This window comes from Trichechus manatus, unplaced genomic scaffold (assembly GCF_000243295.1).
Source record: "Trichechus manatus latirostris isolate Lorelei unplaced genomic scaffold, TriManLat1.0 scaffold00073, whole genome shotgun sequence".
NCBI classification, from domain to species: Eukaryota; Metazoa; Chordata; class Mammalia; order Sirenia; family Trichechidae; genus Trichechus; species Trichechus manatus.
The window spans coordinates 7428312-7444368 of record NW_004444009.1 but is presented as its reverse complement, the minus strand read 5'-3'; the positions used below and the strand labels follow the sequence as shown (position 1 = coordinate 7444368).

The 16057-nt window shown below is 42.1% G+C and overlaps 1 protein-coding gene across 1 annotated transcript in view; it reads left to right on the top strand.

The window, feature by feature from the left end:
• The first annotated feature begins 6030 nt into the window (after positions 1-6030).
• The window catches only part of MAB21L3 (mab-21 like 3), a 29992-nt gene continuing 19965 nt past the window's right edge, over positions 6031-16057 (top strand). Inside the window, exon 1 of the mRNA XM_012556652.2 lies at positions 6031-6275. Coding sequence (XP_012412106.2) covers positions 6228-6275 — 48 coding nt within the window. The 5' untranslated portion in view covers positions 6031-6227. The remainder of the gene's footprint in view (positions 6276-16057) is intronic.

Below are 16057 nucleotides of genomic sequence, written 5' to 3'. Positions count from 1 at the left end.
AACACTATCTCTTCTCAACTTTGGGTTCCCTATCACTAGCTTTCCTGTCCCCTCCTGCCTTCTAGTCCTTGTCCCTGGACTGCTGTGCCTCATTAGTCCTGTTTTGTTTTAAGGGGGCTGTCCAATCCCCAGCTGAACGGTAAACCTCCGGAGTGACTTCACCACTGAGCTAAAAGGGTGTCCGGGGGCCATACTCTCGGGGTTTCTCCAGTCTCTGTCAGGCCAGTAAATCTGGTCTTTTTTTGTGAGTTAGAATTTTGTTCTACATCCTTCTCCAACTCTGTCCAGGACCCTCTGTTGTGATCCCAGTCAGAGCAGTCAGTGGTGGTAGCCGGGCACCACCTAGCTATACTGGACTCAGGCTGGTGGAGGCCGTGGTAGCTGTGGTCCATTAGTCCTTTGGACTAATCTTTTCCTTGTATCCTGTTCTCTTCATTCTCCCTTGCTCCTGAAGGGGTGAGACCAGTGGAGTATCTTAGATGGCTGCTCACAGGCTTTTAAGACCCCAGACGCTACTCACCAAGGTAGAATGCAGCGCATTGTCTTTATAAACTGTGTTATGCCAATTGAGCTAGATGTTCCCAGAGAGCATGGTCCCCACAGCCCTCTGCCTAGCAATTCAGTCCCTCAGGGAGTTTGGATGTATCTATGGAGCTTCCAAGACCTTACCTTGTACAAGTTGTGCTGGCTTCCCCCGTATTGTGTACTGTCTTACCCTTCACCAAAGTTACCACTTATCTATTGTCATGGACAGGTTTTTGTGTAAACCAAGTGTTCATTGCTCTGGTGTACATACACAGGAGTGAAATTGGTGAGGGTCATATGCTAAGTATATATTTAACTTTATAAGAAACTGCCATTTTCCAGCGTGACTGTACCATTCCCAACAGAACTGTATAGAGTTGTATTTTCTCCATATCTTTGTCAGCTGTTAGTATTATCAGTGTTTTTTATTTTAGCCATTCAGATAGGTGTGTAAGTAATGTTGCTTGCTGTGGTTTTAATTTATATTTTCCTAATGGCTAATCCCTAATGATGAACACCTTTTCATGTGTTTATTTGTCTTCTTTGGTAAAGTGTCTATTCAACCTCATTACTCATTTTTAAATTGTGTTTGTTTTCTTTTTGTTGAGTTTGAGAATTCTTTATACATTCTGGATACAAGTCCTTTGGAGGATATTGAGTTTGCAAATATTTTCTCCTAGTCTGTATCTTGTCTCTTTATTCTGACAGTGTCATTGGCAGAAAAAAAAATTCAAATTTGGTAAAGTCCAATCTATCAATTTTTTCTTTTTATGGATTCTCTGTTTGGCATGATTTCTAAGAACTCTTTGCTTAGTCCAAGGTGCTAAAGATTTTATCCTGCTTTCTTCTAAAAGTGTTATAGTTTTTGTGTTTTTCATTTAGGTCTATGGTCCATTTTCAGTTACTCTTTCTATAAAGTGTGAGCTTTATGTCAAAGTCCCCCCCCCCCCATTTTATGGATGACCAATTGTTCCAACACTATTTGTTGAGAAAACTATCACTTCTCCATAGAATTTCTCTTACACTTTGTCAAAGATCAAATGGCCATATTTGTGTGGCTCTATTACTGGACTGTCTATTCTGCTATATTGATCTACGTGTCTGTATCTTTGCTCTGGGTCTCTTTTAACTAAAAAATAGACAAAATTGTCATGTTTTTGTTGTGAGCAATAGAGTGCAAGGGGTAAAGAAGTCTTCTGATGTGACCAAGAACTTTAAACAATTCCTTCCACCATCTATTTCTTGCCACCTCTGAATTCAAACATCACAGGAACTGAAGCGAACAGCTCACCATTCAGCTTCCTGATATAACAAGTTAATGAAACCAAATGTCTGCTTCCTTAAATGCTTTCCTCACTCTCTGGGGTTTTTTCCAGTGGTGTCAGCTGAAAAATATATCAGCCTCATATGGCACAGGGCAGAGGGGAAGGAGTGGCACCCTGACTTAAGGAGAAGTTTCTGGTGAAATATAACTCTTTTTGCCATCTCAGGAGATACAAAAATAGTAGCACCTTTTACCATTTGCTTTGAAAATAAAGTGTAATTTAAGCCATAGCAGGAGTTTCATTACATTGGCAACTGGTCTCTATTAAAATAAGTTTCTCTTACCTAAACAACAATAAAATGTTTAACCAAAAAAAAAGTTTCTGACTTGCCTACCAGCATGTGTCATTAAGAGGAGGTAGATCCAGAATGGCATTCTAGCGCACACAAATACAGGTAGATGGACTCACAGATAGACGGAAGCAGATCTTGAGAGTCCCCTCCCCCCAGCCCAAACCGAGATCATATATTATGTACCATTTTGTAATTAAAACAGATCATCTTTACTGCACAGAAAGCTGGGGTTGGCAGCACCAATTATTTCCTACTATTTTTTGTTGATCACAGACCGTGCAAGTGGTAGAGCCATTGATGTTTAGTGAAAATCTGTTTTCTCCCTTAAGGCTGGTATTGGAGGATTACTCCTCTTCCTAGATATATTAGGATAATATTAGAAACTAAGAGATAATGTGCTTTTTATTGAAATGGCCAGATGGGGCTGTGACTTTTACAAAGACATGTAGGTTTTAGCTCCCAAGATCCACATGGCATGTTCTAATTACTGGACAATTTTTCAGCAGTCCTGACAGTCTTGGACTGTGACTAGTGGCTTCCTACAGGTGAAACCACATATTAGCTTGTTGCTTTGCTCTTTCTGAGTTGAAGTCAGCTTTTCCAAGGGAAGTTTCCCCATCCCCTCTCCCCTTTTGTTAATTGTGCTCTCAAATGAACCAAAGAGAGCTTACTCATGATTTACCATTCAGTTTTCCCACTTTATCCTATGCCTGTAGGCTGGCTGGAATCAGATTGTAAAGTAAGAAAAGGGAGTACCTTGATTCATTCATTTGTTCATTCATTTATTCTACAGATATTTATTGAGCAACTACTATGTGCCAAGCACTGTGACCAAAAGATAAATCTTTTCCTTCAAGGAGCTTGCTTTCAACGTTAACAGGGAATAACAAAAAAACATAAAACAAAAAAAAAACTAGTTGCCATTGAGTCAATTCCGACTCATAGTGACCCTATAGGACAAAGTAGAACTGCCTCACAGGGTTTCCAAGGCTGTAAAACTTTACGGAAGCAGACTGCCACATCTTTCCTCTGCGGAGCAGCTGGTGGGTTCAAATCGCTGACGTTTTGGTTTCTTCGCAGCAGAGACAACAATCTCTGTCTGGTCCTCTGAGCCATCAGAGTGGCATCGGCTGGGATGGAAGGAAATGTTTGAAAGAATAAGTTAGTGTTTGTAACCCTGGTGAACTTTAACATATTTACGTATTTCAGATGAATTGGATTAAGGTAAACTTTCTCTCCTTCTTAGGATGAAATTCTCAGTACTAAGTAAACCAGTAACACCCACTGGTAAAAACAAACAACTATTACCTTCCCAGGACTACTCGATCATTGGTTTAGGATTTTGAATACCTTGTAAAGCTGCAGGACTTCAAACTATTCGTTCTGGTTTGAACCCCTGCTGAGAATTTGCAATTCTAACAAGTTCCCAGGAAGTTATACATAAGACAGAATCCTGATAAGAATCATCTGGGGATCTTGTTAAAATGTAGATTCTGATTCAGTATATCTGGGGTGGAAATGCAAATTCTCAGCAGGGAGCTTGTTAGCAATGGAAGCCCTGTAAAGCTGACTTTCGAAAATAAATTCTTTGTCCTCACAACAGAAGTTGAGCCACAGCTGGTTTACATTTTCATACTTGCGTTTGGTGTGAATCATGAGATATGAGGATACTTATTTCCTGAGGAAAGAAGGGAATCTGAGCTAACTTTGAATCCCTATCGGTGGCCTAGCATAGTGCCTTAGGCATATTGTTGCTCAATAAATATTTGTTCATCTAAGAGTCAATTAGTCAGGGATCTGTATCTACAAAGACAGTTGGTCTTTGCCAATCTGTCAGAGAGAAGCTGTCAGACAGCCTGTATTTGTGGGACTGCCCTATATTTCAGAACCTTTGCTGATAATGAACTGTATCATGGAGTTGTGCTTATACAACACCCCTATTTTCTAGATAAGGAGCCTTGCTGGCACAATGGTTAAGTGCTTAGCTGCCAACCTGAAGGTCAGTGGTTTGAACTCACTGGCAGCTCTGCAGGAGAAAAGACCTGGAAATCTACCAAAGTAAAGATTTCAGCCTAGTAAACCCTGTAGGACAGTTTTACTCTGTCATACAGGGTTGCTATGAGTCGAAATCAACTCAACAGCACACAACAACATTTCCTGGATGTGGCACCCTGGTAAAATCAGACTGTAGTAAGCTGCCATGAGCACATGCTTCTTCCTTCTCCTTCTCCTTCTCCCAGGCCCTGTTCATTGTTATCCCTGCTCCCATCTGGCAAGCGTACCTGGGCCCTAGCACATGAGAAGAATTCCGCTTAAAACATTTTGATCAGCTGCAGTACTGGAGCAATTGCATTAGAGCACCCACAGATGCAAAAATGATGCAAGTTTTCGCATCTGATGACAGGCGTCTGGGGTAACCTTAGAACGTTCGGGAAGCGGGCTCACCAGAGTTAAGGGCCTCTGGAGTTAATCATTACAGTGAAAGCAGAGGTAAGAACAAAAACAAGGGCACGTGAAAAAACAGGAGGACTTTAGTGAAGCTGAAAATGAGGTGAAGAGAGAATCCTGAATGGCATGAAGTTCAGAGGGAGGGACTCTTGTTCCGTCTGTGAAAAGTAGATTATTTTGGAGCTACCAAACAGCGGTAAGAGAAGACAAGGGAATAAGATTCTCAAATATTCTGGAGCATTTGGTGTAAAGGGGAGATTTAGAAGCAAATGGAAAATCAAGGCATTTTGAGGGGGCTTTTTAGAGGGCCGCTAGAGAGGCTGTAGCTTCATAGTATTTATGTCAACTACAGATTCGTAGAAGGTGTCTGTAGAAGCTGGACTGAAAACTGGGATTAATCAGGCGGGTGGAGCAGAAAGCAGAAGTGTGATGTGGTTTTCAGACGGAGCAGAATCTAGGAAGATACGCAAATCCTGGGGCCACAGAAAGCTGAGGGCTCCGGACAAGGTTGCTGAGTCATCAGAGGCAGCGCACGGAGGGTGGTCTGAACGAATACCTGCCTCTGGAACATTGCAGGGCTCGCAGAAGCAATGTAATTTTTTTTTTTTTTAGGTCATCTGATAGCATACTCTGTGATGTTTACAAGGTTCAGGGAGATCAGGCCATTGTGAAATTTTTTTCTGTAGTAAAACTAGCCCCAGCCCGTCAGACTGGGAATTTACTGCCTGAGCTGTTTTCTAACATGGGTTTTACTGGCAAAACCAGACATGGGTGTTTCCTCGACACTCAAGGGGCCTATTTACACTGACTTTATTTTTACTGCCAGCTTTCAAGTATGAAGAGGGAAATTATGCCTAAAGGTCAGCAGGTGAGCAGAAGGAGCCCTGTCCTGCCTTTCCTGCGGGTGCGTGTGTGTGTGGGGGGGGGGGTGTGGGTGTGGGTGTGGGTGCGCGTGTGTGCGTGTGTGTGTGCGCGCGTGCGCGCGCGCGCTTTTCCAAATGTACACTTGTGTCCTGATTTGGTTGACATGACCTGGTCACCTGCTTTTAGGCCTAATGATGGATGCCAGGAGGGTTATTTGGCAGTTTCCTATGTGTTTATTGTAAAGAAGGTAAATCAATCTGTGGGATTTTCTGGATTGGAAGGCCAGAGTTGTTTACTGTCAACAGGATAAGGACAAGGAGATATAAGATACTGAGCTCAGGGGTGCATCTAGTATGTATCAGGATAAGAGAAGAAAAAGGTGAGGAGCAGCCAACTACACGGTATTTCTGTCTTGGTGAAACTTTAAGTGTTTGAGTGGGAAATATAACTTTGAAAATTGCCCTCAGGTCGAAGTACCAGTCAATAGAGCTAAAAGGTAAAATTAGGCTGGACTCAGGTTCAATTTCATCAACTCATTTTATTATTATTATTTTTTACACTCCACAAAAGATGACGGATGGGGGTCTCACAATTCGGAAATGAGAACTTGAGTGAAGAGTTGAGAAGGCAAGTCTCTGCTCCATGTCCACATTTCCAGAGAAGCTTCACACACACAGACTGACCGTGCTTGGGCAGACTACCCACCAGCTTGGTCCTCCCACTGAGAGGCAAATCAGGAAGTTGTTGCTGTACCCAGAACTAGGTGAGAAGCCATGAAATCCCTGACTGTGGGAAACTTAGAAGATTGTCTACTGAGAAAGGTAAGGTTATATGCCTGTCTCTCCACACACCCCTTCCTCATCCACTCTGTGCCACTTCCCACTCCCACATCCTGATCCAAAAAAGATTTAAGCCTCCTTCCAAAGATATGTAAAATTCTCCTCATACTTCAGCCCTTTCTTTCAGTTTCTTGTGCCCTGAGGCATGTTGGCTGTAGAGTGCAGAACAGAGAGTTCGAACTTGGGTGGGAGCTCCAGCTCTGTCACTGATGTTTGTGTGGTCATGAGCAAGTCACAGTCACGTGACCTCTCTGAGCCTCATCTTTCTTCTCTGTAAAATGGGAGTGACAATAAAGTCTTAGCTGGATCACTGAAAAAGAGTTAATGAAATCAAGACAAAGTTTTTTGAAAACTGTTAGATTGTGAGATTTTTAAAAAAATATCATTATACTGGTATATACTTATTAAGAAGTAATTTATTTTCTTCTATATAGAATCATAGGGTCTTGAAGGGACCTTTAATATTAACTAATTCAACCCTTTACATTTATAGATGAAGCTTCTAAGGTACATTTAAAGCAAAAACATTTGAAGTGACTGAAAGTTAGAGACTAGTCTATGGGTTTTCATGCCTTTGCAGGTAAACAAAGCAGGGGCTATTATCATAGTGATAAGTAGATTTAGACAAAACCATTAAGTGATAAATAGGGAAAGCCTTTGATGATAAAATTACTGTAAACAAAATGATTTCCCATTATTCCTCATTTGGGGGGTTCTCAGTGGGAGAGGGATACTTGGCATCTTCCCATGGTCCTGTATTTTCTGAAAGAAAAGAGTCCAGATTCTTTAGTGTGGCATTTAGGTAACTTCAGCTACTTTGTCCTTTTCCCCTCTTCTCTTTCATTTCCAGTGGCAGAAGTTCTAAGACACATTGAGTCTAGCCTGTGCATGTTTTTTGCACAGCAGAGTATTTAACTTTTTTTTCAAATTTGATCAAACATTTGAAAACAGCAAGATTTAGCATAGAAATCCAGATATCCATCTTCTCTGGAAATAATCTGGATGTCTGGCAAATGCAGGGCCCAATTTCTAGCCCAGCAACCATCAGCTGAAGCTGAGCGTCTGTCAGACAGAGCATGTTCCAGAATCTGCACCACTCCTATGTCTGACACCTGTCCTGTCTCTCCCAAGCCTGCCCCTGTAGGTCTTTGAGTCTTCCACTCCTGCCTCAAGGCCCGAGCTACCCCTCCCCTCTATCTTGGAAAATCTCCTCTCTCCTCCCCACTCTTCTGGCTCATACTAATCCCTCAAACTCAGCTCGGAGTCTGCTTTCTCAAGAGAGACTTCCCTGACCCCCCAGCACAGAACGTTTTTGCCCTCCCATAAACTACTATTGTAATTACTAGTGATAATGTTTATTTAGTAATCAATTGCATATTGACTCCTGATCATTTTTCCTATTATTGTCTTGCTTGGTGATCTAATATTATTTTATTCTTTATAAGCTTCTGGAGAGAGGAACAGTGTCTTGGATATCTTTCTTTCCCTTGACATTCACAGAGTGTCTTGCACATATGTGGTCAGAAATATCTTCAGGGTTCATTGAAGGTAAACCAACAGCAGTGGAGGACGTGTTGGCAGGTTGAGGCACATACAGTATCTCATTTAATCTTATCAACCACCTGGGATATGTGTGTATATTACCAGCATTATTACAGAGGAAGAAGCAGAGGCTTCTGGAGATTAAATAACTTGCCCAGTGTCACCCAGCTACACAATGAAGGTGCTGAGGTTTCCTCTGCTAAACCCATCTGCATCTCCACAAATAAACACTGAGCGCCTGTTTTGTGCAAAGCGTTGTGCTATGGTTTGAAGATAGATCCAAACTTGGGATGTGGCCTGCCAAACGCAAGAGGAATTCTGGGATTCGGGTAACTTTAAGGATGGCCCTATCCCAGCTGCAGACTTTGCATATAGCTCCAAAAAGTAAAGGGAAGAAGTTCCACATGCAGACAGGCAACACTTAATATAACTCAAGGCAACTATAAGGGCTGCAATAGAGATTTGAACTGAGTGCTGGATGAGAGCAAAGGAGTATTAGCTCTGAAGGGAGAGGAGTGTCACAGGAATAGGAGTCGAGGCAAAGCCTTATAGGATGCATAGGGTTTTGCTAAGTGGAGAAGCACAGGACAGGCCTTCCAGGCTAAGAGAACCCTATCCAAGCAGTTGATGTGAGTTTTATTCCCATTTACCTTGTCTTTTCGGAAGGCAGAACAGGTTAGAAATATGGGCTTTGGAATTATACTGTCTCGGTGTGAATCCCTGATCCATGACTTACTGATTTTGGGACGCTGGGAAAATTACTTAATCTTTCTGAACTTCAGTTTCCTCATCTATAAAATGGGAATAATAATAGTATCGATTTTAAAGGGTTATTTGTAGGCTTAAATGAGCTAACTCTTATAAACTGCCCTGCACACAGTAATGACTCAATAATCTTAGCTCCATGATGCTGCTGCTGCTACATTTGGGAGCTGCAAATATCCTGTGTGGCCCAATCATTTGGCTCATGGAAGTATTAGCCTGAAAAGATAGGGATAGGATGGTGGAAAGTCTACTGCCTCATCTTTATCTGTCACTGAATTTAAGTTTCCATGCCTTTAAATTATTGGCTCCTAGAAGACAGAGATGACGGTGCCTTTTTTCTTTTCCTCAGTCAAAAATTTATACACAAATTGTTTCGTGACATTGGTTGCAATCCTGCATTCTGTCAACACTCTCCTCCTTTTCCCTTTCTGTCCCAGTTTCCCCAGTTCCATTTGTCCAGTTTTCCTATACCTTCCGGGCTTCTTGTCTTTGCTTTTGGGCAGGTGTCACCCATTTGGTCTTGTATACTTGATTGAGCTAAGAAGCACGTTCCTCACATGTGTTACTGTTTATTTTATAGGCCTTCCTAATCTTTGGCTGAAAGGTGAACTTCCGGAGTGGCTTCAGTTTTGAGTTAGAAGGATGTCTGGTGGCCATGGTCTCGGGGGTTCTTCCAGTCTCTGTCAGAGTAGAAAGTCTGGTCTTTTTTGTGAATGTGATCTTTTGTTCTACATTTTTCTCCTGCTCTGTCTGGGACCCTCTGTTATAACCCCAGTCAGAGCAGTCTGGCACCATCTAGTTCTTCTGGTCTCAGGATCATGTAGGCTGTGGTTCATGTGGTCCATTAGTCTTTGGACTAATTGCTCCCTTGAGTCTTCAGATTTTTTCAGTCTCCTTTGCTCTGGACTAGAAGAGACTAATAGTTGTATCTTAGATGGCCACTCTTTTTTTTAGCTGATTACTGGACTTAATGCAATATTAGAATTAAAGGTCTGACTTCCTGTTTTCTGGAAGGAAGTCCTCAGCTTTTTTCCCCAGTGGCACTCGTCATGGATGACAAGCCATGTGCTCAGGGTGTGACCAGGCTTGAGTGGCATTCCTGGCATGCTGTTTAGTGCACTCTCTCTCTCTCCAGAGAGCATATCGGAATATAAGTGAGTCAGAGTGATGTTATTATAGGAAATAACCTTGAATTCCCAATAATTTATATTTGAAAGAGTAAATTATTCACAAACTTGAGCTATTAATAGTAACAAATGACTTTTGGGACAACAATGGGCCATGGTGCTGTGGTTGGCGAGGAGGAGAGGAAAGTAGCTAAGCAAGTGGATGTGTACATGTGTACAGGTACGTGGACCTGCCCTAGAAAGAGAGGAGGCCCACACAAATGGAAGGCTATGGATGATACCCGAAAAGTTCTCTTTGATTACTATTTTTACATAAGCTCTGATTAATCAGAATAACTGAATCTGCATGCTAATAAGCATGGCATAACTCTTCTGAGGTCAGTGCAGTAGAAGGGTTGGACAAGGTGATGATTTAACCGCATCTAGTGTCTGTCTACCTGATTAATACAATTCATTTCTGTGTTTGCTCTGTCACATCTATAAATGCAGTCTTTTAAAAAGAAAAATGTACCTTTGTTAATTAATTCAATCAACAGAGGAGGTGCGTGAAACTTGAATAGGTACCTAGGTCAAGTTTGGATTGAATGTGTCTGATTTCATCGTCTTAAATTATCATACTTCCCCCTTAAATTTATTTTAAAGCTTTGCCACACAAAAAATTTGGTTTAAGGCTGACTCAAGGCTACTACTCGTCTCTTGATTGAGTCCTGAAGTTGGAGAGGCAATAAAGGGAGCCCTGCTGGTGTAGTAGTTAAGAGGTTGTCTGCTAACCGAAAGGTCAGCAGTTCGAATCCACCAGCCACTCCTTGGAAACCCTAGCGGGGGTTCTACTCTGTCCTATAGGGTCACTATGAGTCAGAATCAACTCCATGGCAATGAATTTTTTGGGTTTTCGGGGGTTGTGTTGTTCTACTTTGCAACACATGGGGTCACCATGAGTCAGAGTCTACTCAATAATAATTTTTTTTTTTCTTTCCCACATCTCTGGCTATACTTCCTGCAGTAGGCTCTTATTTATTCAGGGTCACTGTGCTATTCAGCAAGCCCAAAAGTGCTGTGGGTTTCCCAGGCTCACTCCCATATAGCTCTTGTCACAACCATAGTGTAAACCCCAATCCAGAAACCCCAGGCTGTTTCCCTTCACTTGTCCTGACCATGGCCTAGAGTGGTAGAGCAAGAAGATTCCATTTCAGGGTGTAGAAAAGCGGGGAGTGGGGCCTGAGGCAGTTTTACAAGGAGTGATTTTGGTGGAAGAATGAGTCCTGCAAACCAGACCCGACGCAAGCCCAACCCCAGAATCCCTTTATTACCTCTCAAACTTCAGGAAGCAAGTACCTCCTTGCAAAGAATTCCAATTCCTCCTACATCAGTTGCTATCTAGTTGATTCTGACTCATTGTGACCCCATGTGTGTCGGAGTAGGGTTTTCAGTGGCTGATTTTTCAGAAGTAGATCACTAAGCCTTTCTTCTGAGGTGCTTCTGGGTGGATTCCAACCACCAACTTTTCAGTTAGCAGTGGAGCACATTAACCATTTGCTCCACGCAGGGACTCCATGGGAAAGAAAGGGCTGTGCATTACCTAGCAGGAAAGATGCTCCCACTCAGCTCCATCATCTCAGACACTGTGGGAACAGGCTTGTCCAAGGCAGGACTCTATCTCCCCACTGCTCTGATCCAAGCCCAGTGTCACCATCAGGCCCCTGCTGAACTACCCTTGGGTGTTCATGGGATGCCAGGAACAGTTGATGATGTCCTAATAAATAAAGACTTAGACTCGTTATTTCATGAGACTTGACGCAAAACTGAGGAGGTGTTTAGGTTCAGGAAGAGGATAAAGGGTAGTTAATACTTCTAGTGTTTCTGTACTTGTGAGTGTGGCACAGTTTGATGGAAAGAAGGTCAAGGAACCTAAGAATTAGGTCTAGTTCTTCCACTAATTACCGTTAGCATTAGGTGAGCCACTTTGTCGCTCTGGGTCTCTGTAAAATGATAAAAGACAAAGTGACTTTTGAGCATTTTCCAGTTCTGAGATCCTGAGTCTAAATTGTAGTCTCATTGATGGATGAAGAAAATCAAAGGCGGAATTTGAGGCTGTAGGCCCCATAAAGTATTTCCTTGTTCTGACTTTCACCTTCGGGAATCAAAACAGGTTATAAGGTGAGCTAATAATAACCCTGTATAATGAGTAAGAGGTTATAGGTGTCTCCTCGGAAGTGTGTGATTTTGCTGTGCCCAGTAAGGAAAATTCCACTATCAAATGAGGGCATGACTTATAAATAAGAGATTTCCAATGGAAAACTCTTCTCCACGGGTGCATGTGTGTGTGCACTCACTTTCTCTCGGCTCTCTCTCTCTAGCTTTTATCAGTTAAAAATGATTCGATGGTGTCAATATAGTGACAAATCTTTATTAGTTTATTAACTCAGGAAACTATACATGCTCCATTATGTTACTAACACTCAAGTACTACGGAATAACACCAGTGGACTTGGAAGATTTTGGGGGGTTAGCCTTAGTCTAAGGCGCCCTGGTGGCGCAATGGTTAAGTGCTCAGCTGGTAACTGAAATGTCAGCGGATTGAACCCACCAGCCACTCTATGGGAGAAAAGACCTGGCAATCTGCTCCCATAAAGATTACAGCCTAGGAAACGCAATGGGGCAGTTCTGCTCTGTCACATAGGGTTTCTATGAGTTGGAATCATCTCAACAGCACTCAACAACAGCCTTAGTTCTCAGTATACTCTGAGAACTTAACTATTTGAGAACACTATTTTCTAACACTCTGACTACAATGTCCTATCTAGTTAACTCTTGTATTATTTTCTCCCACTGTACCTAATCAGACTTCCAATCCCTGAGCTTGTTCAATAACCCCTAATCTACCAAACTTGCTTCAGGCCTCTTTCTTACTTTTCCTGGGTTCTCCCTACCCAGGTTGGAAACCATGGCCCACCACTCAAACTCTCCCTTGCTGTTTTCTCCTCCAGCTCTTGCCCAACAAACTTTCATCTTAGCATTTCAACTCTTCCCTTGGAGGGCTGAGAGGTGCTGGAGAACATCACACAGCTGAGCCCACTGGTGTTCCACTGCCCCGTGGGCTCAACCTCTACTGAGTCTTGGCACCGCCTGGCAATCTTTACACATGTACCTACACAGTCTCTCATTCCTTACAGAAGATATTCCAAAAGTCTATCACACTTAAATCCCCTGCCCTTCTCCTCTCTACCTCACTGTCAGCAAATTGCCTTGTTTCCTATTTAATAAAGAAAATAGAACAAAGTGGGAGGCCTCATACTACCTGATTTTAGAACGTATTATACCGCCACGGTAGTCAAAACAACCTGGTATTGGTACAACAACAGATACATAGACCAATGGAACAGAATTGAGAATCCAGATATAAATTTATCCACCTGTGAGCAACTGATATTTGCAAAGTCCCAAAGTCCATTAATTGGGGAAAAGACAGTCTCTTTAACAAATGGTGCTGGCACAACTGGATATCCATCTGCAAAAAAATGAAACAAGACCCATACCTCACACCATGCACAAAAACTAACTCAAAATGGATCAAAGACCTAAATATCAAATTGAAAACGATAAAGATCATGGAAGAAAAAATAAGGACAATGCTAGGAGCCCTAATACATGGCATAAACAGAATACAAATCATAAGTAACAATGCACAAACACCAGTGAGAAATTAGATAACTGGGAGCTCCTAAAAATCAAACACTTATGCTCATCAAAAGACTTCACTGAAAGACTAAAAAGACAACCTACAGACTGGGAAAAAATTTCGGCTACGACAAATCCAATCAGCATCTAATCTCTAAAATCTACAAGATACTGCAAAACCTCAACAGCAAAAAGACAAATAACCCAATTAAAAAACGGGCAAAGGATATGAACAGCACTTCACCAAAGAAGACATTCAGGCAGCTAACAGATGCATGAAGAAATGCTCACGATCATTAGCCATTAGAGAAATGAAAATCAAAACTACAATGATATACCATCTCACTTCAACAAGGCTAGCATTAATCCGAAAAACACAAAATAATAAATGCTGGAGAGGTTGTGGAGAGACTGAAACACTTACACACTGTTTGTGGGAATGTAAAATGGTACAGCCACTTTGGAAATCCATTTGGTGTTTCCTTAGAAAGGAGAAATAGAAGTACCATTGATCCAGCAATCCCACTCCTTGGAATATATCCTAGAGAAATGAGAGCCGTCACACAAATAGATATACGCACACCCATATTCATTGCAGCACTGTTCATGGTAGCAAAAAGATGGAAACAACCTAGGTGCCTATCAACGGACGAATGGATAAACAAATTATGATATATTCACACAGTGGAATACTATGCAATGATAAAGAATAATGATGAATCTGTGAAGCATCTTATAACATGGAGGAATCTGGAAGGCTGAGTGAATTTAGTCAGTCACAAAAAGACAAATATTGTATAAGACCACTATTATAAGAACTCAAGAAAAAGTTTAAACATAGAAGAAAACATTCTTTGATGGTTACGAGGATGGGGAGGGAGAGAGTTATTCACTAACTAGATAGTAGACAAGAATTATCTTATGTGAAGGGAAGGAAACACACACTACAGGGGAAGTCAGCACAACTGGACTAAACCAAAGCTAAGAAGTTTCCTGAATACAACCAAACACTTTGAGGGGCAGAGTAGCAGGGATAGGGGTCTGAGGACCATGGTTTCAGGGGACATCGAGGTCAATTGGCATAAAAAAGTTTATTAAGAAAATGTTCTGCATCCCACTTTGGTGAGTGGCGTCTGGGGTCTTAAAAGCTAGTGAGCAGCCATCTAAGATGCATCAACTAGTCCAAACCCACCTGGAGTAAAGGAGAATGAAGAACACCAAAGACACAAGGAAAATATTAGCCCAAGAGACAGAAAGGGCCACATAAATCTGAGACTCCATCAGCCCAAGACCAGAAGAACTAGACAGTGCCCAGCTACCACCAATGACTGCCCTGACAGGGAACACAACAGAGAGTCCCTGACAAAGCAGGAGAAAAGTGAGGTGCAGAACTCAAATTCTAGTAAAAAGACAAGACTTAATGGTTTGACTGAGACTGGAGGGACCCCAGAAGACATGGCCCCTAGACTCTCTGTTAGCCCAAAACTAAAACCATCCCCGAAGCCAACTCTTCAGACAAAGATTAGACTGGCCTATGGATGTAAAAGGATACACGTGAAGAGTGTACTTCTTAGCTCAAGTAGGTACATAAGACTAAATTGGCAGCTCCTGTCCAGAGGCGAGATGAGAAGGCAGAGAGGGTCAAGAGCTGGTTGAATGGACACTGGAAATCCGGGGTAGAAAGGAGGAGTGTGCTGTCACAGTAAAGGGAGAGCAACTAGGGTCACATAACAATGTATGTATAGATTTTTGTATGAGAGACTAACTTGAATTGTAAACTTTCGTTAAAGCACAATTTTAAAAAAATCTTAGAAAATAGACATCAGACAGGAAATCTCTGAGATTCCTACCATCCCCTGCCCTTTTACCTCTATTTGCACCCATTTTTCTTATTTCTTTCCTTCTGACATAACAAGGCTAAATCCTCACCAGGTTTCTGGATTTGTACTCCTTTTTACTGGGCAACTCTTAGTGGCTTTGCTCTCTGCTGCCTCTTCTCCGCTGGCTCTTTGTCTCAGCATTTAAACATGTTCAAGCCTGCGTGTCATTTTGAAGACAAACCTGTTGGTGTCTTGGTGTCTCTTGAGGGAGTTTCTTACGTCTGTCTCTGCTTGCTCATCTCCTGTTCACTCTTAACACCCACCACTCCTTAAACACACCCACCCTGTTCTTCCCCTTGGAGGGATGAGAGGTGCTGGAACCTCTCACCAATCCTGTTCTAGTTGCCAGACTATCTGGATGTTTTTTGAGCCTTTTCTCACGCAGCCACTTACGGTTGACCTTGTTCTTGAAATTACCCTTTCTTTATTTCTAAGACCTGTCACTCTTTATTCTCCCAACTCCCTACTCCTCCAAGGCAATGGCTGCTCCAACAATATCATAAGAGCAATTGCAATTCTTTTCTTGTGCTTCCTCATTCTGAGGTACCTGCTATTTTCCCTTTCTAGAAAAACCTTCATAGCCTTCTCTTTCTACCTAACGCCTACTAATCTTTCAAGACCCAACTCCAATACTCTGTTCCTCCAGAAAGTCCCCCAACTCCAAACTAGATGAGGTATCTTTTTTCTAGTACCCATAGCATCTTGTGCAAACCTCTACTTAAAACTCAGTTGCACTGTTTTCAATGGCCAGGTTACTTGTGTTGCTTTGATA